General features: G+C 41.1%; 1 protein-coding gene across 2 annotated transcripts in view; it reads left to right on the top strand.

Moving 5' to 3' along the window:
* The window catches only part of slc41a1 (solute carrier family 41 member 1), a 121,017-nt gene extending 95,343 nt beyond the window's left edge, over nucleotides 1-25,674 (top strand). For both annotated transcript variants that reach the window (XM_061924020.1, XM_061924019.1), the window contains 8 exons: nucleotides 188-259; nucleotides 2,052-2,196; nucleotides 4,956-5,102; nucleotides 12,668-12,815; nucleotides 12,895-12,974; nucleotides 14,813-14,950; nucleotides 17,587-17,735; nucleotides 25,071-25,674. In XM_061924020.1, coding sequence (XP_061780004.1) covers nucleotides 188-259; nucleotides 2,052-2,196; nucleotides 4,956-5,102; nucleotides 12,668-12,815; nucleotides 12,895-12,974; nucleotides 14,813-14,950; nucleotides 17,587-17,735; nucleotides 25,071-25,256 — 1,065 coding nt within the window. In that variant the 3' untranslated portion in view covers nucleotides 25,257-25,674. The remainder of the gene's footprint in view (nucleotides 1-187; nucleotides 260-2,051; nucleotides 2,197-4,955; nucleotides 5,103-12,667; nucleotides 12,816-12,894; nucleotides 12,975-14,812; nucleotides 14,951-17,586; nucleotides 17,736-25,070) is intronic.
* The last annotated feature ends 662 nt before the right edge of the window (nucleotides 25,675-26,336 follow it).

Below are 26,336 nucleotides of genomic sequence, written 5' to 3'. Positions count from 1 at the left end.
TATGTGTTTGTGTGTGTGTCTGTTTTTTTAGTAAAAGAGGCGAGATGAGATAAGTGGACTTTGGGGAATCAGAGATCAGAGCATCGTTGTGTCGATTACTGAATGTCTTATTGTTCAGGCGGGGCCTAGAGGCAGCAGCACGTCCAAACATGTGATATAACTTTCTGTGTTATGCTCTGTCTTGCAGGCTAATATTGGTCAAATGGACACAAGCAAGGACATGTGGAACATGATCATGGGGAACTTAGCTCTCATCCAGGTACATAAATGCCTCACTTCAATAAATGTATATGATCTGTTTATGAATGACTATGTACTTTTGCGCAACACAAATACCTAGCACAAAATCAAGTCCAATCTGAACTCTGAACAAAGTACTCAAAAAGGTTCATTATATCTTCTTATTCATATACTTTTTCAATATTTCTTTGTAATCAGACAATATTTTCGGCATATTAGATGGAATTTCAGAGCCTTGGCTCTGGATGCTGTGGGGCTGTCTTGGTTGACAAGACTCTGCAGCATTGGGTGGACATCGGGGGCGGTACCACTGGATTGGCAGACCGGAGTGGTGGTTCCTCTCTTTAAGAAGGTGAACCGGAGGGTGTGTTCTAACTATCGTGGGATCACACTCCTCAGCCTTCCCGGTAAGGTCTATTCAGGTGTACTGGAGAGGAGGCTACGCCGGATAGTCGAACCTCGGATTCAGGAGGAACAGTGTGGTTTTCGTCCAGGTCGTGGAACTGTGGACCAGCTCTATACTCTCGGCAGGGTCCTTGAGGGTGCATGGGAGTTTGCCCAACCAGTCTAAATGTGTTTTGTGAACTTGGAGAAGGCATTCGACCGTGTCCCTCGGGAAGTCCTGTGGAGAGTGCTCAGAGAGTATGGGGTATCGGACTGTCTGATTGTGGCAGTCTGCTCCCTGTATGATCAGTGTCAGAGCTTGGTCCGCATTGCCGGTAGTAAGTCGGACACGTTTCCAGTGAGGGTTGGACTCCGCCAAGGCTGCCCTTTGTCACCGATTCTGTTCATAACTTTTATGGACAGAATTTCTAGGCGCAGTCAAGGCGTTGAGGGGATCTGGTTTGGTGGCTGCAGGATTAGGTCTCTGCTTTTTGCAGATGATGTGGTCCTGATGGCTTCATCTAACCAGGATCTTCAGCTCTCACTGGATTGGTTCGCAGCCGAGTGTGAAGCGACTGGGATGAGAATCAGCACCGCAAAGTCCGAGTCCATGGTTCTCGCCCGGAAAAGGGTGGAGTGCCATCTCTGGGTTGGGGAGGAGATCTTACCCCAAGTAGAGGAGTCAAGTACCTCGGAGTCTTGTTCACGAGTGAGGGAAGAGTGGATCGTGAGATCGACAGGCGGATTGGTGTGGCGTCTTCAGTAATGCGGACGCTGTATCGATCCGTTGTGGTGAAGAAGGAGATTAAAGTGAACGTTGCTCAGTGGCCACATTCAGGAAATTATATTCCGAAGGGGGCGACACTGGTAAAATCATTGCATTATATCTTAAAAAGAAATACTTCAGATTGTTTTCTTTGTTTTACTTGGCCTAAAAATAGAACAAGCACATTCTGAAAATGTACCTATCACAAATAATCACAAATTATCACTTATCACAAATAATAGTCAGTCTAGTAGGGTCTAGTTTTTATAGGTTCTCTCTTTTTCATCATTTGCACTATTCAACTGATCGCCCGCAAGTTCAGTATAAAAAAAACGTGTCAGAGACTCACATTTTTGCAGCAGATTCTTAAAAAAACACCAGAGTGCTGTCATAGAGATGATCTTTGACTAGCTGTTTTGCAGAAGGTCCCTGAGAACAGCAGAGGGCTCCTGTGATTCCGACAAAATAAATAGATCAAAATAAATTGTCCACTAGAGAGGACGCTGATTTTCCGGAATATACAAAATAGGAATTGAAAGTCTGGCCCGCCGGTCCGTGGCTTTCTGGAAATGTGGTCCTCAGAACAATTTGGTTGAATATCCCTGCTCTACAGCTACTCTATTGAACATGTTTAAAGTTTTTTTTAAATGCATGTCTTCAGGTCCAGGCTACCGTTGTCGGGTTTTTGGCCTCCATCGCCGCAGTGATCTTCGGTTGGATTCCAGAGGGTCAATTCCGGCTGAGCCACGCCGTGCTGCTTTGTGCCTCCAGCGTAGCCACTGCCTTCATTGCTTCTCTGCTACTAGGTAGAGTACTACCACCCCGCACAGAATGCTCGAGATATTCCGCGTTTCCATTGACTCAGCAGTTCCAAGTTGAGCTGAACTCTCAACATCACATAACATTTGGAGTAATGATCTCTTAAAAATAGGGATACCGTTCACCGATACAGTACAAATTCCCAGTTCCTGGGAGTGGGTATCGTTACTTATGCATGTGTGTTCATGTGGTAAAAAAATTAATCAATTTAACAACGAACTGATAATGATAACTTTGCTGTCCGGTTGGTACATTTGGATTTCTTACACTTTGTAGTCTTTTTAGCAATAATGCCTTAATTTCAGGTCGTCCTTGGTGTGTTGCCATGGTCAGGAAGTACAAACCCCGTTTCCATATGAGCTGGGAAATTGTGTTAGATGTAAATATAAACGGAATACAATGATTTGCAAATCCCTTTCAACCCATATTCAGTTGAATATGCTACAAAGACAACATATTTGATGTTCAAACTGATAAACATTTTTTTTTTTTTGCAAATAATCATTAACTTTAGAATTTGATGCCAGCAACACATGACAAAGAAGTTGGGAAAGGTGGCAATAAATACTGATAAAGTTGAGGAATGCTCATCAAACACTTATTTGGAACATCCCACAGGTGTGCAGGCTAATTGGGAACAGGTGGGTGCCATGATTGGGTATAAAAACAGCTTCCAAAAAAATGACTCAGTCTTTCACAAGAAAGGATGGGGCGAGGTACACCCCTTTGTCCACAACTGCGTGAGCAAATAGTCAAACAGTTTAAGAACAACCTTTCTCAAAGTGCAATTGCAAGAAATTTAGGGATTTCAACATCTACGGTCCATAATATCATCAAAAGGTTCAGAGAATCTAGAGAAATCACTCCACGTAAGCGGCATGGCCGGAAACCAACATTGAATGACCGTGACCTTCGATCCCTCAGACGGCACTGTATCAAAAACCGACATCAATCTCTAAAGGATATCACCACATGGGCTCAGGAACACTTCAGAAAACCACTGTCACTAAATACAGTTTGTCGCTACATCTGTAAGTGCAAGTTAAAGCTCTACTATGCAAAGCGAAAGCCATTTATCAACAACATCCAGAAACGCCGCCGGCTTCTCTGGGCCCGAGATCATCTAAGATGGACTGATGCAAAGTGGAAAAGTGTTCTGTGGTCTGACGAGTCCACATTTCAAATTGTTTTTGGAAATATTCGACATCGTGTCATCCGGACCAAAGGGGAAGCGAACCATCCAGACTGTTATCGACGCAAAGTTCAAAAGCCAGCATCTGTGATGGTATGGGGGTGCATTAGTGCCCAAGGCATGCATAACTTACACATCTGTGAAGGCACCATTAATGCTGAAAGGTACATACAGGTTTTGGAACAACATATGCTGCCATCTAATCGCCGTCTTTTTCATGGACGCCCCTGCTTATTTCAGCAAGACAATGCCAAGCTACATTCAGCACGTGTTACAACAGCGTGGCGTCGTTAAAAAAAAGAGTGCGGGTACTTTCCTTTTATTTATTTATTTTTTTGGTCCGCCTGCAGTCCAGACCTGTCTCCCATCGAAAATGTGTGGCGCATTATGTATGTAAAATATATAAAATATATATATATATATATATATATATATTATATATATATATATATATATATATATATATATATATATATATATATAATATGTAAAATACGACAGCGGAGACCCCGGACTGTTGAACGATTGAAGCTCTACATAAAACAAGAATGGGAAAGAATTCCACTTTCAAAGCTTCAACAATTAGTTTCCTCAGTTCCCAATCGTTTATTGAGTGTTGTTAAAAGAAAAGGTGATGTAACACAGTGGTGAACATGCCCTTTCCCAACTACTTTGGCACGTGTTGCAGCCATGAAATTCTAAGTTAATTATTATTTGCAAAAAAAAAATCAAGTTTATGAGTTTGAACATCAAATATCTTGTCTTTGTAGTGCATTCAAATAAATATGGGTTGAAAATTATTTGCAAATCATTGTATTCCGTTTATATTTACATCCAACACAATTTCCCAACTCATATGGAAACGGGGTTTGTATTTTAATGGCATTAAATTGAATGTGCCAGTGTTGTCTTTTGTTGTGGCCTACAAAGAGTTCAGTCTATAAGTCATCAACCCTAATGTAACCTGAGAGCAGTAATTATATCAAATATTGTGCGTGTATTTTTGCCCTCTGATACCCACAAAGCTGTATCCTCAAAGAAAGCACTGGATTAGCAACAAAGTAGCAAGTTAAACTGCGGAATAAATCTCAGGCCCTGTTTACACTGGACACCAAATCTGACTTTTTTTGCCCGTTACACGTTTGGATATATGGTAGAGTGCCCATACACAGTGTTATTTTCTCTATCCTCGACTGTGAGAGACAGAAGAAGAAGATGAGAAAGAACGGTGTCGCCAAAACAAGTTTGTCGCGGTCAATGGTTCCCTTTCTATTTTTTTTTAATGTCCAGAGACATGGAAAGTGACACATTCCATTGGTTTTCTATCGAGCAGGCAAACTGGTCTGTGTACGTCGCTCTTCCTTTTTGTTTTCACTTTACCAAAATGCGCATGCAAGTGATGTAGAGACCACATTTGGGGCCACATTGGGTCCTGTGTGCGTTTACACTGAAGTCTGATAAAGATCACATTTGAATTATAATCCGAAAATCAGATTTGGTCCACTTTTAAACATAATCTCAGATTCCCCCATGCTTGACACCCCTGACCCACAGGTCTCATCATGATTGGTGTGATCATCGCGTCCAGGAAAGTTGGCATCAACCCAGACAACGTGGCCACACCTATTGCTGCGAGCCTGGGAGACCTGATCACCCTGTCCCTGCTGGCTGGCATCTCTACAGGACTGTACAGGGAACTAGGTAACAGTTGTCAAAATACATTTATACAGTCTGTTGTTAAATAATAATTACAATTGACATGGCAAGATGGCTAAGCAATGCTCTTGTCACATTACGTACAAAGGCCATTCCACCAAATCGATGCCATTTGCTTGTTGTAACTCTCAAAATAAACGTAAATCTCTTTTTTTTTTTACTCTAAATCTGATCACACACTTAATAAATTAAATTAAATTAAAATGTTATCTGTAGCTACATTACTCCATTTTTGTACAGGGTTACTAAGCATACTTGCCATCCTTGAGACCTCCGAATTCGGGAGATTTGGGGGCGGGGTTAAGGTGGTAGGAGTATAATTATAGCTAGAATTCACTGAAATTCAAGTATTTCTTATATATATACAGTATATATAAATAAAATACATACTTGACTTTCAGTGAATTCTAGCTATATATATATATATATATATATATATATATATATATATATATACATATATATATATATATATATATATATATATATATATATATATATATATATATATATATATATATATATATATATATATATATATATATATATAAATAAATAAAAGAAATACTTGAATTTCAGTGTTCATTTATTTACACATATACAGACACAACACTCCTCTACTCATTGTTGTATTTGAAAGTGCAATGCTTTGTAGCCAGTAGCACAGCCTTTGAGGGAGCATAGGTATGGGCAGCATCTGTGAAATTTAATTTGCAGGAAAGGAGTGAGTTTAGGGTTGAATTGTCCATCCTCGTTCTATTCTCTGTCACTCGTCGTCGCCATGACTGCCTCTTCTTCGTTCTTCTGCTTCGTCTCCTTGTTGTTGTGTGTGCAGTTGTGCACTCTCCAAAAGCCGTAGATGTTATTACGTGACCGGGCCGGCACGCTGTTTATATGAAGGAAAAGCGGACGTGACGACAGGCTGTCCTCACTCAGGTGCGCACGGACCTGGAGGGGGCGTGCCTTAAGTCCGGCTGGAAATCGGGAGAAATTCGGGAGAATGGTTGTCCCGGGAGATTTTCGGGAGAGGCACTGAAATTCGGGAGTCTCCCGGAAAATTCGGGAGGGTTGGCAAGTATGTTACTAAGCTAGAGATGACTCATTTGAGTTACAGGACTGAAAGTAACAATAGTGAATTGTTAGCATTGAATTTGCAAACAAGGGGCTGGACTCTCCCAATTCTTGTTGCCCCCCGACTAAAGGCCCGTAGGTTGGAGTTTAACCAAGTTGACGAGAGGGGTAGCTTTCCTCCGTCTTCGTGGGTGGGGGGGAACGGGTCCTGACTGTTGTTTGTGCTCATGCACCAAACAGCTACTCGGAGTACCTGCCCTTTTTGGATTCCCTTGAGGGTAGTACTAGGAAGTTCTACCTCAGGTGATTGATTCCCTTGTTCTGCTGGGGGACTTCAACGCTCGCATTGGCAACGACGGTGAAATCTGGAGAGGCGTGATTGGGAGGTACGGCCGGCCTGATCTGAACCCAAGTAGTGTTTTGTTATTGGACTTTTGTGCTTGTCACAGATTGTCCATAGCAAACACAATGTAAACATAGGGTGTCCATATGTACACCCTAGTTCGATGATCGTATTTATGGTTGTCTTCGGATTTGCGGTCTCATGTTTTGGACACTCGGGTGAAGAGAGGGGCGGAGCTTTCTACCAGCGGTGAGGGATGTGACTCCAGAGGCAGCAGACAGGTAGCATCAGGCCAAGCAGTGTGCGGCTTCGACGGTTGCAATGCAAAAACAGGCCATGGAAAACGACTTTTGGAGGGTTTCACAGCGATTCCGGACCACCATCCGCCGCCTCAGGAGGGAGAAGGACTGCACTGTCAACACCGTGTATGGTGGGGATGGTGTGCTGCTGACCTCGATTCAGGATGTTGTAGATCGGTGGAGGGAATACTTCAAAAACCTCTTCAATCTCACCTACATGTCTTCCTATGAGAAAGCAATGCCTGGGGAATCTGTGGTGGGCTCTCTTATTTCTGGGGCTCTGTTTGCCGAGGTAGTTAAAAAGCTCCTTGATTGCAAGGCCTCAGGGTGTAGATGCGACCCGCCCGGAGTTCCCTAAGGCTCTGGATGCTGTGGTGCTGTCTTGTTTGACAGAACTTTGCAACATTGCGTGGACATCGGGGGCAGTACCTCTGGATTGGCAGACCGGGGTGGTGGTTCATCTCTTTAAGAAGTGGTGTCTTCCAACTATCGTTGGATCACACTCCTCGGCCTTCCCGGTAATGTCTGTTCAGGTGTAGTAGAGAGGAGGCTACGCTGGATAGTTCAACCTCGGATTCAGGAGGAGTAGTGTTGTTTTTGTCCTGGTCGTGGAACTATGGACCAGCTCTATAATCTCGGCAGGGTCCTTGAGGGTGCATGAAGGTTTGCCCATCCAGTCTACATGTGTTGTGGACTTGCAGAAAACATTCGATCGTGTCCCTCGGGAAGTCCTGCGGGGAGGGCTCAGAGAGTATGGGGTATCGGACTTACTGATTGTGGCAGTCCGCTCCCTGTATGATCGGTGTCAGAGCTTGGTCCACATTGCCGGCAGTAGGTCGGACCTGTTTTCAGTGAGGGTTGGACTTTGCCAGGGTTACCCTTTGTCACCAATTCTATTTACAACTTTAATGGACAACATTTTTAGGCACAGTCAGGGCGATGAGGGGATCCGGTTTGGTGGATGCAGGATTAGGTCTATGCTTTTCCCAGATGATGTGATCCTGATGGCTTCATCTGGCCAGGATCTTCAGCTCTCACTGGATTGGTTTTCAGCCGAGTGTGAAGCGACTGGGATGATAACCAGCACTTCCAAGTCTGAGTCCATAGTTCTCGTTCGGAAAAGGGTGAAGTGCCATCTGCGGATTGAGGAGGAGATATTGCCCCAAGTAGAGGAGTTCAAGTACCTCAAAGTCTTGTTCATGAGTAAGGAAAGAGTGGATCGTGAGATCAACTGGCGGATCGGTGCGACGTCTGCAGTAATGCGGACCCTGTATCAATCCGTTGTGGTAAAGAAGGAGCCCAGCCGAAAGGCAAAACTCTCAATTTACCGCTCGATCTACGTTCCCATCTTCATTTACGGTCATGAGTTTTGGGTTATGACCGAAAGGACAAGATGACGGGTACAAGCGGCCGAAATTAGTTTCCCCCGTCGGGTGTTTAACTTGAATTCTCGTCATTTTTTTGCTTAAAACCTGGTAACTGTTTTATCAAAAGTCCAGTCAGGGTGTATTTTGGAGTGAAATTTGCCAGCAAGCACACCAGTCGGAGTCTCCTCACTCATCTTTAAAATGATGACATCTAATCATGGACCTTATAACAACCCAAGCTACCTTTCAGGTAACCATCAGGTAACCATGAGGACGGCGTGGCGCAGTTGGGAGAGTGGCCGGGCCAGCAACCTGAGGGTTCCTGGTTTGATCCCCACCTTCTACCAACCTCGTCACGTCCGTTGTGTCCTTGAGCAAGACACTTCACCCTTGCTCCTGATGGGTCGTGGTTAGGGCCTTACATGGCAGGTCCAGCCATCAGTGTGTGAATGGGTGAATGTGGAAATAGTGTCAAAGCACTTTGAGTACCTTGAAGGTAGAAAAGCGCTATACAAGTATAACCCGTTTACCATTTACCATTTGCGGTTAAGGTCCAAACCGTCAAAATACATTGTGTGATTGATCTGCCTATATACCGTATTTTTCGGACTATAAGTCACAGTTTTTTTTCATAGTTTTGCCGGGGGTGCGACTTATACTCAGGAGCGACTTATGTGTGAAATTATTAACACATTACCGTAAAATATCAAATAATATTATTGATCTCATTCACGTAAGAGACTAGACGTATAAGATTTCATGGGATTTAGCGATTAGGAGTGACAGATTGTTTGGTAAACGTATAGCATGTTCTATATGTTATAGTTATTTGAATGACTCTTACCATAATATGTTACGTTAACATACCAGGCACGTTCTCAGTTGGTTATTTATGCCTCATATAACGTACACTTATTCAGCCTTTATTTATTTTAAATTGCCTTTCAAATGTCTATTCTTGGTGTTGGGTTTTATCAAATAAATTTCCCCAAAAAATGCGACTTATATATGTTTTTTTCCTTCTTTATTATGCATTTTCGGCCGGTGCGCCTTATACTCCGGAGCGACTTATAGTCCGAAAAATGCCGTATTAGAGAGTTCCGGTCGGATGATTTTTCACGTACACATTTCCGGCGTTGTTGTTGTTTTCGGATTAGGAGATGCTGCTCCGTTATTGATTTAAGTAAAGTCTGAATGTCATTAAAACACTTAGCGCCATCTTTTGACACTTCTTCCACCCCCGTCCTTGCACGCTACACCGCTACAACAAAGATGACGGGGAGAAGACGCCGTCGACGTAAATAAGACCGCCCACAAAACGGCGCATCCTGAAGCGACTGTCAGAAAGCGGCTTGAAGATGATCTGTAAAACATAATCTATGCAACATTTTGACCGAAGAACCACCATTACATGTTATGTAGACCACAAAGAAGTCTTTTACATTTAAAAAATAATAATAATATGACCCCTTTATTGCGCCTTATAATCCGGTGCGCCCTATGGTCCGGAAAATACGGTTTACTATTTTTTACCAGGCCTGATGCACTCATAAAGTTTTAGTGCAAGTTAATGCATGCAAAAATGCACTTATTCAGCCTGTTGTTCACTATTCTTTATTTATTTTAAATTGCCTTTCAAATGTCTATTCTTGGTGTTGGCTTTTATCAAATAAATTTTCCCAAAAAAATGCGACTTATACTCCAGCGCGACTTATATATGTTTTTTTCCTTCTTTATTATGTATTTTTGCCCGGTGCGACTTATACTCCGGAGCGACTTATATTCCGAAAAATACGGTACTTGATTACCGTATTTTTCGGAGTATAAGTCGCACCTGCCGAAAATGCATAAAAAAAAGAAAAAAACATATATAAGTCGCACTGGAGCCCGGCCAAACTATGAAAAAAACTGCGACTTATAGTCCGAAAAATACAGCAATGTGGTCATTTTTGTGATTAATCACAAGGTAACTCTTTATATTTGACAGCCCTAAAATAAAAAAAAAGTTGACAAATGATTGTATTTCTAACTTTAAAAATAGAGATATCTTTGCATATGTAATCAGATCAATGTGCAAAAATAATTTTTCAGTTCATTTTTTTGGTGTATTTATACATTTCATCTCCATTTTGGACACTGATTTGATGGACTGGCCCACATATGATAACATTCTAAACGATTACCTACACTGACAAATGGTATTTGAGAATGCTCTTTATAGGTGTGTCCATTTAAGTCAGATCTTTGTTAAGTCACTTTTCTCTTTTGTTGAATTCATTGGTGTGACGCTGCCGTGTGCATGCTGGTGTGATGTCACAATAGGAATATATACCGGATCAAGGTTTACCTTTCCAACAAAAACCAAGACTCCCGCTAAGTGAATGTATGTCTAAGATATGAAATGATGCGGGAACTAAGCCGGTTGTATTTGAGGGCGAAACATTTCACAGTTATTTGACTTCATTGTTTGTACCTTCGCCGTGTCTTCATCTAAGCTGACTCACCGGTGGACAAACATGACACGCCTTCGAACAATCGCCACTATTGCAACAAAAGTGGGGTGTAACCTCGTAACTTTTTATAGATTTCCCTCCATAAAATGTCACGGGGAAAAATATTGCCATGCGTGTCTTGAGTTTGAACAATTGCCCGTCTCAGGGTGTGCCTCCTGGTGACGATGACGATGTTGAACACAACCCTTTCCAGGTCTACCTTCACTTTTGTCCAGATTTTAAAAACCCATTGGAGATACTGTAGTTAAACGAGGCCATTTTGAAAAGTAAGATTTTCACTGTGACTGTCAGGTTCAAACACTGATGACATCTATTAAACAAGACAAGATGCAAAGAAATAAACAGAGACAGAATTCAATTTGGACTCAATTGAGAAGACACGCCTGGACACACTGTACTCTTGTACAGTATCTCAGCACGCTCTGCCAAAAGATTGCATGCCTCCTTCTTTTATTTTGGACCCTCCCGGACCACGTGGCCACCTTTGTTTCCAAAGGACAAAGGTCGCAAAAAGTTCACAGAAAAGGTCGTAAAGAATTCACAGGAAAGGTCAGTTCAGAAAGAGTTCGTAAAATAGTTCAAAAAGAGTTCGTTAAATAGTTCAAAAAGAGTTCGTCTGGAAATTGGGCAGATCCTGTCATCTCTCCGCTCTGAAGTCCTTGGGCCAGAACAACATCCTTCTGTTGATCACCATACATGAAAGAACACAGGAACACCTTCATCTTGCTTCCCCCCCCCCCCCCCCCCCCCCCTACACAGTAGAGTTTTACAAGCCTTACTCTTGGTAGGTTTCAAAGACAGCCTTTTGTCTTCTTGTCAGGAACTCAATGTACAAACTAATACAAAGTTTTTGTAATAATTTAGAAACAATTATTCTAACAGTGACAAGTGTAAAAATAAGGTAACTGTGATTCGTATTACCAGTCAAATGTGAATTAATTCACTAAAACGGTGATAATTGATCCAGAAGTTTTCTTGTTCTCCATAGCGTCAAGCTGGAAGTGTATTCTCTTTCCCAAGGTGTTGACGTATCCTTAAGGATGGGTACACTGCAAAAAGTCAGTGTTCAAAAACAAGAAAAAATATATACAAAAATTAGGCGTATTTTATTTGAACTAAGCAAAATTATCTGCCAATAGAACAAGAAAATTTGGCTTGTCAAGACTTTCCAAAACAAGTCAAATTAGCTAACTTCAATGAACCCAAAAATACCTTAAAATAAGTACATTCTCACTAATAACAAGTGCACTTTTCTTGATAGAAAAAGCAAATATGAGACCTTTGTGCTCAATATGTTGAAAAATATTCTTAAATTAAGTAAATGCTAGTATCTTGACATAATGATATGCACTCGGCATTACATTTCTTGAAACCAGCAAACTTACACTAAAAACTAGTTTATTATTCTTAATGGAAAGGCAACAAGGCAACCGCTTGTTACTCTCGGGGTCTCCTAGCCGCTCAGGCAAATCATATTGTCTAAAAATGCATTTTTCCATGGATAACATGACATCTTCGCGCCAAGTGCGTGCTCTTTCAGTCAATTAGTGCGCATATATACAGCCCGGCCCCCAGCCAAAACATTTTTAATTGGATTTTTTAAGAATTTATCTGAATGTGCATTAACTATTTCTGTTCAAAATTGTTAGAAATGTCACATGTTAAATGTTTAAATATTAACTGTCAGTTTACTTTACTGTGCCTACTGTACTACTATATGAGTACATATTTTCTATTGTTTCATTGAAAATAAAACAGCAAAGTCCATTTGGCTGTCATCGGTTTTAATTATGAGACACAATTGTGTCAAAGTCATGATTTATTTTTTTTCTTCCAGTGTTGCATTCATGTTGTCTTTTGTATCGCTTTTTGTGAACATGTTTATCACCAAACATTATACACTCACAAGGACGATGTGTGATATGAATATTTTAGTCAGGTGACTCTTCTCTTGCAGATTACAACGACTATGCCAATCCACTGGTGTGCGCGGTCTTTGTGGCATTGTGTCCACTCTGGGTGCTGATTGCCAGAAAGATCCCCTCCACCAGAGAAGTGCTCTACTCTGGATGGGAGCCGGTCATCATCGCCATGGCCATCAGCAGGTGTGTCACTTACTCTAAGAGGGTGGTGTCGATGGTGATTGTGTACAGTCGCTTAGTTTTATGCATGTCCGTGTTTCAGTGTCGGTGGTCTGATTCTTGACAAGACCGTCACCGATCCCAACTTCGCTGGTATGGCGGTATTCTCTCCAGTCATCAACGGTGAGGAATCGTACTTGGTAACCTCTTTCACACTGGTATCCAATCGACAATACAACAAATGGAAATTTTCAACATAAATTAGTATACAACAGGTTAGGTTGACATGGTATGGCAGGTATCACAGTGCTTCATTTTTTTCCACATTTTGTTATGTTACAGCCTTATTTCAAAATGGAATAATATATTTTTTGTCCTCAAAAGCTTATACACAATAATGACGATGTGAAATTTATTTTAGATTTTTTTTTATTTGCAAATATATAGAAATAGAAAAAAATCACATGTACATAAGTATTCACAGCCTTGGCTCAATACTTTGTTGATGCATCTTTGGAAGCAATTACAGCCTCAAGTCTTTTTGAATACGAGGCCCACTTCTTAGCGTTGGGTTTCATCCAGGATGTCTCTGTACATTGTGTTGCGTCGACCAGTTCTTCTTCCCAGGGAATCTAAGTTACTGGTCAATCCCAAGTTCTTTCGATGACATATATGCTGAGTAAGAAGGACCATCAAGACAGAATTGGAATATTTTCAAGTTTTACTAAAGCTTTAGGAGATCAGTTTAACCAATACATTCATATTGGCTACTCTAGTTGATCTGGCATTCCAACGAAAAAGCCAACTCCTTTGCACACAAAGAAAACCCCCATATCCCCCTTGTAACACTGATAAGGAACCAGTGGGGGAGGTATTCACATTCCAAGATTAAGACACAAAACAGACCTCTAAACACAAGAGAAACTAGTAGAATATACAAAGGAAAAGTACTATCTACTCTAAACATGGCTATGTAAAAAGAAAGAACTCTTATAAACATATATGCATCCTCCACAATTGCTACATTCATCTTTCCCTCTATCTGCTGAAAAAGAACCCCACAGCATGATGCTGCCACCATCATGCTTCACTGAAGGGTTAGTATTGGCCTGGTGATGAGCTGTGCCTGGTTTCCTTCAAACATGATGCCTGGCATTCACGCCGAAGAGTTCAAACTTTGTCTCATCAGACCTGAAAATGTTGTTTCTCACGATCTGAGAGTCTTTCAGGTACATTTTGGCAAACTTTTTGCTAAGAAATGGCTTCCGTCTGGCCACTATACCATACCGGCCTGATTGGTGGATTCCTGCAGAGATAGTTGTCCTTCTGGAAGGTTCTCCTCTCTCCGCAGAGGAATTCTGTAGCTCTGACAGAGTGACCATCGGGTTCTTGGTCACCTCCCTGACGAGACTAAGATGAATGCAACAATGTACAGAGACTTCCTGGATGAAAACCAACGCTCCTCATCCAACCTGATGGAGCTTGAGAGGTGCTGTAAAGAGGAATGGGCGAAACTGCCCAAAGATAGGTGTGCCAAGCTTGTGGCATCGTATTCAAAAAGACTTGAGACTTTTAAGTTTTTTTAGTTTTAATACATTTTCACATTGTCATTATGGGGTATTTATTGTCTGTAGAATTTTGATGACAAAAATTAAATTAGTCCATTTTGGAATAAGGCTGTAACATCACAAAATGTGGGAAAAAGTGAAGCGCTGTGAATACTTTTCGGATGCACAGTACAGAATATGTTCGTTTGAACATATTACCATGAATTGATTAACGTGGACCTAAACAAGTTGAAAAACTTATTCGGGTGTTACCATTTAGTGGTCAATTGTACGGAATATGTACTGTACTGTGCAATCTACTAATAAAAGTCTCAATCAATCAATCAATTGAGAGACACTTCCTGATCATTGTCAGCAAAGAACCAAACCATCAAACTGCCATATACTTTTATCTAATAACATGCACTAATATGACCTGGCTCAAAATGTGATTTCTGTGTGTGTGTGTGTCAGGTGTGGGAGGCAACCTGGTCGCAGTTCAGGCCAGTCGAATTTCCACCTACCTGCACATGAATGGTATAGGTATGGGGGATCCAAACCCTATGCCCAGGAACAAGTGCCCAACACCTTGCACCACCTTCTTCACCTCAAGTAAGTTCCCGGGCATCTCTTATATATTAAACACATATTTGGTTGGTTTATAGATGGTGGGTTTTTTTATTAATAAAGTGATACACCAGTTAGTTGTTTTTTTACGCAATCACTATACTTTTTTATCCTTTATTTACCCAAGAGCTATTCTTACAGATCTATTAAGATTAGGGCTGTCAACCGTGGACCCCGAATTAAACAATTTAAAAAACTTATTGGGGTGTTACCATTTAGTGGTCAATTGTACGGAATATGTACTGTACTGTGCAATCTACTAATAAAAGTCTCAATCAATCAAAAAAAACGCAGGAAATTAATCACAAAAAATGACTGCATTAATTATTTATAAGTGCAGATTAATCAATTCGGCCGTACATGTTCCTTTACTTTAAATGCAAATGGTCGTCAGCAATCAGTGCAAAGAAGAGTGAGGAGACTCTGACTGTTGTGCTCGGCGGCAATTTTCGCTTCAAAATAGACTTTAGATAAAAAATGTTACCAACTTTTGAGTATAAAATGACGTAAAAACATTTTATAAGTAATCACTTATGACACTCTGTCAATAAAACTGTATTCGTGGCAACGTTTTGGGACTGAGCTTAATGGCGATTCATCAAAGTGTAATTAATCTGATTTTTTTTTTTAAATAGTAATTTTTTGGCAGCACTAATGATGATCCATATATATATATATATGTATATATACAGGTAAAAGCCAGTAAATTAGAATATTTTGAAAAACTTGATTTATTTCAGTAATTGCATTCAAAAGGTGTAACTTGTACATTATATTTATTCATTGCACACAGACTGATGCATTCAAATGTTTATTTCATTTAATTTTGATGATTTGAAGTGGCAACAAATGAAAATCCAAAATTCCGTGTGTCACAAAATTAGAATATTGTGTAAGGCTAATACAAAAAAGGGATTTTTAGAAAACGACTGACCATTTCGTCGGCTTTCCCCACAGCCTCGTATTTTGAACAAATTTCGTCCAATTTCTTGCCACTTTCGCATCTTTGGGCCACTGGTGCAACTTGAATCCGTCCCTGTTGGTGTTGTTACACCCTCCGACAACACACCGACGAAAGTGAGAAAATGGCGGATCGCTTCCCAATGTGACGTCACAACGCTCCGAGAGCGAATAATAGAAAGGCGTTTAATTCGCCAAAATTCACCCATTTAGAGTTCGGAAATCGGTTAACAAAATATAAGGTCTTTTTTCTGCAACATCAAGGTATATATTGACGCTTACATAGGTCTGGTGTAGAGATGCGCGGTTTGCGGGCACAACCGCGGAGTCCGCGGATTATCCGCGGATCGGGCGGATGAAATTAAAAAAAATTAGATTTTATCCGCGGGTCGGGTCGGGCGGTTGAAATAAAAAAAAATTAGATTTTAAATAGATTCAGGCGGGTGGCAGTTAAACCAATTCGGAAATATATATACATAGTTAAATGTTGTTACCCACATACGAAAAACGAGCAGGCACCTGCTGCATATGCCACAACAGAAGAAAAAAAAAAGAAGAGATGGACACTTTTACGGAGCGGAGAAGGGACGCCTCGCCGGGGTCCGGGACCGAGGCCCCTTCCCCCGAGAGGGCCCCACCGGGAGCCGTAGCTGAGGCGATCCGCGAGAAGGGCCCGACGCACGTCCAGGGTCACCACCGCGCCCACCGCACCGACACCCCGCCTCGTCCGCCTTCGCCGCGGCCGGCGTCACGCGCAGCAGGTAAGCAGCTTACCTGCCCGCCACCCCCGTGGCCGGGGGCTCGGAACAGGGGTCACTCCGCGCGCTCCGCCCGCGCAGCTTACCTGCCCGCCACCCCTGTTGCCGGGGGCGCGTAACAGTGCAGTGCGCTCACGAAAGGGGTGGGGCTCACCCTGGTTGATATAGACAGCAGGACGCTGGCCATGGAAGTCGGAACCCGCTAAGGAGTGTGTAACAACCCACCTGCCGAATCAACTAGCCCTGAAAATGGATGGCGCTGGAGCGTCGGGCCCATACCCGGCCGTCGCCGGCAGCGAGACGCGCTTGGAGGTGCGCTCAGCGCGGCTCCCATATGATTGCGCACTGGTGTGCGTCTGGGCCGTGACAGCGTGGCACGCGAATGTCTGTGCTGCATTGGATCAGTCTCCTTTCTTTAACAGGCAAAAGCTTTATAACCTCACTAATGCCTTGCATCGTCTATATTAGATATATAACAAAGGGCAGGTGCGGGCGGGTGCGGTTCTGATCAAATGTTACATCGGGTGGATGGCGGATGGTTGACGACTTTCTGATGCGGTTGCGGATGAAATAATTGCCTATCCGCGCATCTCTAGTCTGGTGATAATGTTCCCCTTTAAAAAAAAAGGCAAAAGGAAGCAAGAGAAGCATTCATTTGTATTTCCAAACATATTTGTTTCGCTTTTCATGTTTTTTACTCACTTTTTGTCTCTCCCACATTTATTTGACTCATCATCCGTTATAATTACATTGTAAATGAGATGATGACATTGTGTAGACCCAAGACCACCACAACAAGTTTTGCAGTCCTGATATACAGTAATAATCCAAATGTGTTATGTACAGTATTTATATGTATATTTGGACAACTCCTTCCCTTCCTCCTCTCTCTTTGCTCTCCAGCTGTGAACTCCCGTTCAGCGCGTGTGCTGTTCCTCCTGGTCGCCCCGGGTCACCTCGTCTTCCTCTACACCATCAACTCACTAAAGGGGGGACATACCACGCTCACGCCCATCTTCATCTCCTTCTACCTGGCTGCTGCAATGCTGCAGGTAAAATGTGTCAAATATCTAATGAGGCATATTGTGAATATGTCAGTAGGGTGTAAATATTGTGTAACAATTAATTCCTCTTTATGTTTGCAGCTCCTGCATGTTCATACACATTTATGCTATTGTATGAATATGATAATATAACGTCTACTTTTGGCAATTTCGTCATTATCGAAAAATAGCCTGAAAAAGCAACCTCATTTCTATTTTTACACCGCGATAAAACATGCACATTGTGACTTCCTTAATGGTATTAGCCAGAGGTGTGGACTCGAGTCACATGACTTGGACTCGAGTCAGACTCGAGTCATGAATTTGATGACTTTAGACTCGACTTGACAAAATGTAAAAAGACTTGCAACTCGACTTAGACTTTAACATCAATGACTTGTGACTTCACTTGGACTTGAGCCTTTTGAATTGACATGACTTGACATGACTTGCTACTTTCCCCAAAACCCAAAGATGAAAAAGTTATTCGGGAGCGCTCCGTATTTTTCATTGTGTACTTGTCTATCAGCGTTGCGTGTGTCAGCTGGTGTGGTCTCAGTACAACAGCCAATCAAATTAGATCTACTTTGTTTTCATCACACAGCATTCATCCAATCAAATTGCAGGACAACCAACGAAGAAGACATGTCCAAACCACACGCCAGTGAACAAAAAATGATACCTAAAATAATTTTGTTTGGGTATAAAAATTACGAGGTGGTCAACACAAAACGGTTTGCAGTATGCAACACATGCGGTTCGAAAATTACTGATGGAGAGGCAACAACTTCCAACTTCGTCCGGCATTTGAAGTTGCACAAAGAACGGTAAGTTTTGAATGTAAGATAACGTTTATTGGCTAAGTAACGTGACTTTTATTTGCTGTGTAGTTAAATCAGTGAGGCTGTAAACTCACTGCTAACGTTATAACGTTATTGCAAACACGGGAATCTGTTGCAGTTCACTACCTTATTCATACTTTTTGTTCAGTGATTTTTTTTAAGCAGGGTTACGTTAGTCAATATATCACACGTAACGTTAGACGGCGGTCAGCAGCACCGCGTATTTTAGCCACCTAAAAAAAGACAAAAATAGTCAAATAAAGGTCAGTTAAAATGTATACTATATTATGAATATGTGTACCGTTTTAGTTAAAATGTATACTATATTATGAATATGTGTACCGTTTTAGCTAGCTTTCTGACATACTGTTGGTTGTTTACCTCAGTGGTCCCCAACCACCGGGCCGCAGCCCGGTACTGGTCCGTGGATCGATTGGTATCGGGCTGCACAAGAAATAATTTTTTTTTTATTTTTTTTTTTTTTTATTAAATCAACATAAAAAACACAAGATACACTTACAAGTAGTGCACCAACCCAAAACAACTCTCTCCCCCCTTTTGTTCTGGGCATTGAACATGAAGACTCTTCCTTCACTGTTCCGAGTGGCCATGAGAGTCTTGGCAGTGCCTGCCTCCAGTGCTCCAGTGGAGCGAGTTTTCAGCCATGGTGGCATCATACTACGCCCCCATCGTGCACAAATGACTGACAAACTCTTGGCTAATTTGGTCTTTTGCAAATGCAATGCAGCATAGGGCCCTGAGATATAAAAAGTACAACTTTTTTGTTATGTTCACGTATATGTCATGTTTTTTCAATGTTAACACTTTTGTACAAATAAGTACATTTGCACTTTATTTTTCAATGTGTTTGTTCTGTAAAGGAATGAGTTAATGTTTAAAATGACTGGTTAATAGTGCTATTATAAAGTGCAATGTCAGCACAATTTTCTTTCCTGCAATTTAAAATGCACTTGTTTTAATAAATAAATACAGCGTTTGAAAAGCATACACAATCTGTGTTAATATATTAGTCTGTGGTTAAAAGGACTTGAAAGGACTCGAAACTCAAAATGCAGGACTTAGGACTTGACTTGAGACTTTCCAGTCTTGACTTTGGACTTGACTCGGGGCTTGCCTGTCTTGACTCGGGACTTGACTCGGACTTGAGGGCAAAGACTTGAGACTTACTTGTGACTTGCAAAACAATGACTTGGTCCCACCTCTGGTATTAGCTTTATTGTCATTTTATTTAGGGCCTAGTGGTTAGAGTGTCCGCCCTGAGATCGGTAGGTTGTGAGTTCAAACCCCAGCCGAGTCATACCAAAGACTATAAAAATGGGAGCCATTACCTCCCTGCTTGGCACTCAGCATCAAGGGTTGGATTTGGGGGTTAAATCACGAAAGATTATTCCCGGGCGCGGCCACCGCTGCCGCTCACTGCTCCTCTCACCTCCCAGGGGGTGATCAAGGGTGATGAGTCAAATGCAGAGAACAATTTCGCCACACCTAGTGTGTGTGTGATAATCATGGGTACTTTAACTTTAACTTTTTAACATGCAAGGAAACAACCTGCGGTCGTTGTGTTCGATAAGAGTGAAAACTTAATTTGAAAAAATATGCACAAATGGAGATTAACACTAAACTGCCATAGTTTAGGGCAGTGTTTTTCAACCTTTTTGGAGCCGAGGCACATTTTTTGCGTTGAAAAAATGCAGAGGCACACCACCAGCAGAAATTTAAAAACGAAACTCAGTTGACAGTAAAAAGTCGTTGTCGCAATTGTTGGATATGACTTTAAAGCATAACTAAGCATGCACCAATATAGCTCTTGTCTCAAAGTAGGTGTACTGTCACCACCTGTGACATCACGCCCTGACTTATTTGGAGGTTTTTGCTGTTTTCCTGTGTGTAGTCTTTTAGTTCTTGTCTTGCGCTCCTATTTTGATGGATTTTTCGCCTTTTTTGGTGTTTTCCTGTAGCAGTTTCACGTCTTCCTTTGAGCGATATTTCCCGCATCTACTTTGTTTTAGCGATGAAGAATATTTCAGTTGTTTTTATCCTTCTTTGCGGGGACATTGTTGATAGTCATGTCATGTTCGGATGTACATTGTGGACGCTGTCTTTGCTCCACAGTAAGTCTTTGCTGTCGTCCAGCATTCTGTTTTTGTTTACTTTGTAGCCAGTTCAGTTTTAGTTTGGTTCTGCATAGCCTTCCCTAAGCTTCAATGCCTTTTCTTAGGGGCACTCACCTTTTGTTTATTTTTGGTTTAAGCATTAGACACCTTTTTACCTGCACCCTGCCTCCCGCTGTTTCCGACATCTACAAAGCAATTAGCTACCGGCTGCCACCTGCTGATATGGAAGAGTTTTGATTGATTGAAACTTTTATTAGTAGATTGCACAGTACAGTACATATTCCGTACAATTGACCACTAAATGGTAACACCCCAATACGTTTTTCAACTTGTTTAAGCCAGGGTCCACGTTAATCAATTCATGGTATTACAAGTATTACACGGTTACTCTGACGATCTCTAGACAGCACCGACACTCAACAACAACACACCATTTTCAGACTATAATTATTGCTTTGCAAAAAATATTTTTAACCCAAATAGGTGAAATTAGATAATCTCCCACGGCACACCAAACTGTATCTCACGGCACACTAGTGTGCCGCGGCACAGTGGTTGAAAAACACTGCTTTAGTGTATCATTAGCGCTCACTCTTCTTGTGTCGTTGTCCAAAGTCATAAGTAAATAGCAAGTTTCAGTCAACAACCGCTTATGTCGACGTTAGTCGACTTAAACGGGTTCTGCTCTATTCTGAGTTTCATTAAAACACATCCTCCTTAGAACCAGTGTCCATTGTAGGGGACATTTGTGTTTTAGATAGAAGTGGGGGTTTTTTATCCTAAAATGTACGGTGGACATTTGTGTTTTGCCTAACAGGACATTTTTTTTTTTATATTTGTCCAAAAGCAGACCAAAATTAAAATGTCAATTGTGGAGGACATTTGTTTACAGGACACAATTGATGGGAAATTCCTAAACTTTGACAAAAGAAACAGACTAGCAACAAATGTCAACTGCGGTGGACATTTGTGTTTGCGTCAAAGGGCAAATTTTGGGGGGAAATTTGTAACTCTGGCAAAAGAAACAGACCAAATATAACAAAATTGTGCATAAAAGTGGACAATTTTAGGTAAATATTTAACTTTAACAAATGAAACAGATCCCAAAACATGTGTTTGCATCAAAGGGCACATTTTTTGGGAAGTCTTTAACTCTGACAAAAAAAAATTACCAAAAACAAATGTCAACTCCAGTGGACATTTGTGCTTTAAATAACAGGGCAATTGTGGCATACATTTGTAACTGACAAAAAAAAAGACCAAAATTAATGTCAATTGTGGAGGACATTTCACACAATTTCTGAGAAATCCTTAACTTTGACAAAAGAAACAGGCCAACAACAAATGTCAACTGCAGTGGACATTATATTTTGCATAACAGGGTATTTTTTTCTGAATTTTGTAACTAGCAAAAAAATAAATAATAATAAATTAAATATAAGAATTGTGCCCTGTTGCACAACAGGAATTTTTAGGAAATCTTTAACTCTGACAAAAAAAAAAAGACCAAAAACAAATGTCAACTCCAGTGTACATTTTTGCTTTGCATGACAGGGCAATTGTTGCATACATTTGTAACTCTGACAAAAAACAGACCAAAATAAATGTCAATTGTGGAGGACATTTCACACATTTTATGAAAAAAAAAAAAGGTAAAATGGGTTATACTTGTATAACTTAGACTTCGACTTAGACAACAGATCCAATTGTACACATTCCGGCCCGCATATTTGACATCCAATCCAATCCAATCCACTTTATTTATATAGCACATTTAAACAACAAAATGTTTCCAAAGTGCTGCACAACAATATTAAAAACAATATTAAAACATTATCCTTAGCTCCACCAATGACTGAATAAAAACAAAAAATAAATACATATAAAAGCAATAAATATGATTAAAAACTATTTTAAAGGGTAAAACCAATTAAAACAGTAAATAGAAATCAACATTTTAAAAACACGGAGGACAACAGAGGACCACATACTTGAATCAAAAATTGTCACGTTTTAAAGGTTGCCGCTAGAGAGACAATTGGGTTCTGGACCCCGAAAATATCAGATTTTTTTTGCCGGACTGGAAATGCTTGCAAATATTGCTTTTCGTTTTCGTCCATGTTGAGGCCCTCAAAACTGCGATGGACGTGGGAGAATAATAATAAACTAGAGATGTCCGATAATATCGGCAGTCCGGTATTATCGGCCGATAAATGCTTTAAAATGTGATATGGGAAATTATCAGTGTCTGTTTCAAAAAGTAAAATGTATAACTTTTTAAAACGCCGTAGGGAGACGTACAGAGCGCCAATAAACCTTAAAGGCACTGCCTTTGCGTGCCGGCCCAATCACATAATATCTACGGCTTTTCACACACACACACACAAGTGAATGCAATGCATACTTGGTCAACAGCCATACAGGTCACACTGAGGGTGGCCGCATAAACAACTTTAACACTGTTACAAATATGCGCCACACTGTGAACCCACACCAAACAAGAATGAGAAACACTTCCGCACCGTAACACAACATAAACACAACAGAACAAATACCCAGAACCCCTTGTAGCACTAACTCTTCCGGGACGCTACAATATACACCCCCCCCCCCGCCCCCTCAACCAAGCTGCTGTTTTGAGGCATGTTAAAAAAAAGAATGCACTTTGTGACTTCAATAATAATTAAAGCTGCAAGCAGCGTTGGTCGGGCCCGCCTATTTGGCAGCTGCTAGTCCTAAGTGTCCCAATACTTTTGTCCAGTTTTAGTCCTAAGTGTCCCAATACTTTGGTGCAGCGTAGGTGTCCCAATACTTTTGTTCAGTGGTAGTCCTAAGTGTCCCATTACTTTTGTCCAGTTTTAGTCCTAAGTGTCCCAATACTTTTCTCCAGTTTTCGTCCTAAGTGTCCCAATACTTTTGTCAAGTGTTAGTCCCAAGTGTCCCAATACTTTTGTCCAGTTCACGTCCCAAGTGTCCCAATACTTTTTTCCAGTTTTAGTCCTGAGTGTCCCAATACTTTTGTCCCGTGGTAGTCCGAAGTTTCCCAATACTTATGTCAAGTTTTAGTCCTCAGTGTCCCAATACTTTCGTCAAGTTTTAATCCTAAGTGTCCCAATACTTTTGTCCAGTTTTAGTCCTAAGTGTCCCAAAACTTTTGTCCAGTTTTAGTCCTAAGTGTCCCAATACTTTTGTCCAGTTGTAGTCCTAAGTGTCCCAATACTTTTGTCCAGTGTAAGCGTCCCAATACTTTTGTCCACTGGTAGTCCTTTGAAGCCGAAACAACAAACGTACTCAGAGGAGATAATGTTTGAAGACAGGTGACCGGTTTTTACAAAAATTTTGTTTTGAAGGGGGAATTGCAAACTTCCTGTAGATTTTTGCTGAAGGATGTCAATCTATGAAATGTAGGTCTAAGTGAGACCTACATAGAGGTTTTTGTTTCATGTCTCTCCGACCTTCCCAGTGGGAGTTACCGGCAGTTTTGTCATTCTTTTCTTCCGAGGAGCAGTTTTTTTCTGCGTTTTATTCCAAAATTGCGAGAGCGCAATTTTGAGATTTGGGGTTAAGTTTTTTTTTATTAGATCGCAATTTTTGCCAGTCCTGATGTGTGTGTTCAGGTCGGTGAGTTTTGAAGCATGTTAAGGCGGTCAAATTACAGCTCAAAGAAGCAAAAGTGACTGTTTTTAGTACATTTTTGTCTTGAAGGGGGAATTGCCAACTTCCTGTTGATTTTTGCCCGAAGATATACAATTATGAAAACTAGGTCTAAGTCAGACCTACATAGAGGTTTTTGTTTCATGTCTCTCCGACCTTCCTAGTGGGAGTTACAGGCAGTCTAGTTTTTTTTTTTTCCTAGGGGGCGCTAGAGCGCAATTTTTATTTTTGGGGTTTGGTTTTTTTATCAAAAGGCAATTTTTGCAGGTCCTGACGTGTGCGTCAAATATGGTGAGTTTTGAAGCATGTTAAGTGGGTCAAATTGCAGCTCAAAGAGGCGGCCGGTATAATAATAATAATAATAATAAAACCTTACAAATTCAATAGGTCCTTATGTCCCATTGCATAAGGACTCCCTGTGGGAGTCCTTATGCAATGGGACATGCGGGCCCTAAATATGGCAGTGCCATGTTGGCATTTTTTTCCCATAACTTGAGTTGATTTATTTTGGAAAACCTTGTTACATTGTTTAATGCATCCAGCGGGGCGTCACAACAAAATTAGGCATACTAATGAGTTAATTCCACGACTGTATATATCGGTATCGGTAATTAAGAGTTGGACAATATCGGATATTGGCAAAAAAGCCATTATCGGACATCTCTAGTTGCTGTTGGAGCTGAGTTTGCCAATATTGTCTGTCGTCCCCCCAGGTGATCATCCTCCTCTACCTAGCGGACTGGATGGTCCACTGGATGTGGGGCCGAGGGATGGACCCCGACAACTTCTCCATTCCCTACCTGACCGCACTTGGTGACCTGCTGGGAACGGGCTTCCTGGCCCTCTGCTTTCATATGCACTTCTTCATTGGCGACAGAGACTCCAACTCGGGCAACTGACTGCAAAGATGGCCCTTCTCACACGGACAAGACGCCTCCTATGAAAGGGCTAATCCCTGGTAGGGCTCTGATCCAAGACGTAGTGCTCTAACAGGTCAGTAGTTTACATCTCCATCACAAGTGATGTTTCAAACTGGGAAATATCGTTTATTCAGCCCCAACAGACTTCGTTTTTATTCTTCTTGATAACGGAGTCCTCTGCCTCTGTTGTTATTTTGCTATTGTAAATGATTATTATTGTTGGTGAATAATACATTTGATGTAAATCGATTCTATTTTGAGAGGCTATTCCTCATTATTTTCAATGGGGACACTAGCCCGTATATCCATTTTTAATAGTGCAACAAATCCAAGAAAAGAAGATTGCAAAAAAAATAAAAAATAAACATGCACAAGCCAAGATTGCTTAAATCACCAAGTGCTTTGTCTTGAAATTCTATGAAATCAATGAAGTGTATTATCTGTGCTTTAGTAGACTTTCTGTGTTACCTCGTCCATGTTGCTCTACCACAAGGCTTGCACCGGAAAAGTAACAGGCGGAACCTTCTTTTTCATGCAACAACACATCATGATTCTGAAAATCTGCTTGGGATCAGATCATTGTTCGGGCCCGGGTCAAACATTTCTGGGGATGAACATTGTGTTTCCGTTGTCACGACAAGTCCTTAAGAGTCACATAACTTCCCTAAAATTATGAAACTAAAGCCTCATCCTGATTTGTCAATAATTAAAAAAATGGCAATGATTAGGATGCCAAGTTATTTGTGCAAGTCGGGTCTTTAACTATAAACAAGAGACCTGCTAAGTGAACAGCTTTAGTGCTCACAAACGTTTTCTGTACTTACATGTTATGTATCCTTTGTATTTGGACCACCACACTGGTTAGAAGCAGTAAAAAGATCTGACTATGGGCCCGGTCCATTCGATAAAACAGCACCAAAGACTCCCATCAGTCCTCCGTCAAGCTGAAAATATGAGCGCGAGTTCCGCAAAGTTGCCATGTAAACTTGCACAAAGCATTTGTGTCGATTCAAGTTTTAATCGGTGCAGTTTGTATCCTGCAGTTACTTGTAGGAGCTA

The sequence above is a fragment of the Nerophis lumbriciformis genome, linkage group LG28 (genome assembly GCF_033978685.3).
Source record: "Nerophis lumbriciformis linkage group LG28, RoL_Nlum_v2.1, whole genome shotgun sequence".
In the NCBI taxonomy this organism is placed as follows: domain Eukaryota; kingdom Metazoa; phylum Chordata; class Actinopteri; order Syngnathiformes; family Syngnathidae; genus Nerophis; species Nerophis lumbriciformis.
The sequence above is the reverse complement of the archived record's forward strand: the minus strand, read 5'-3'. Positions and strand labels throughout refer to the sequence as shown.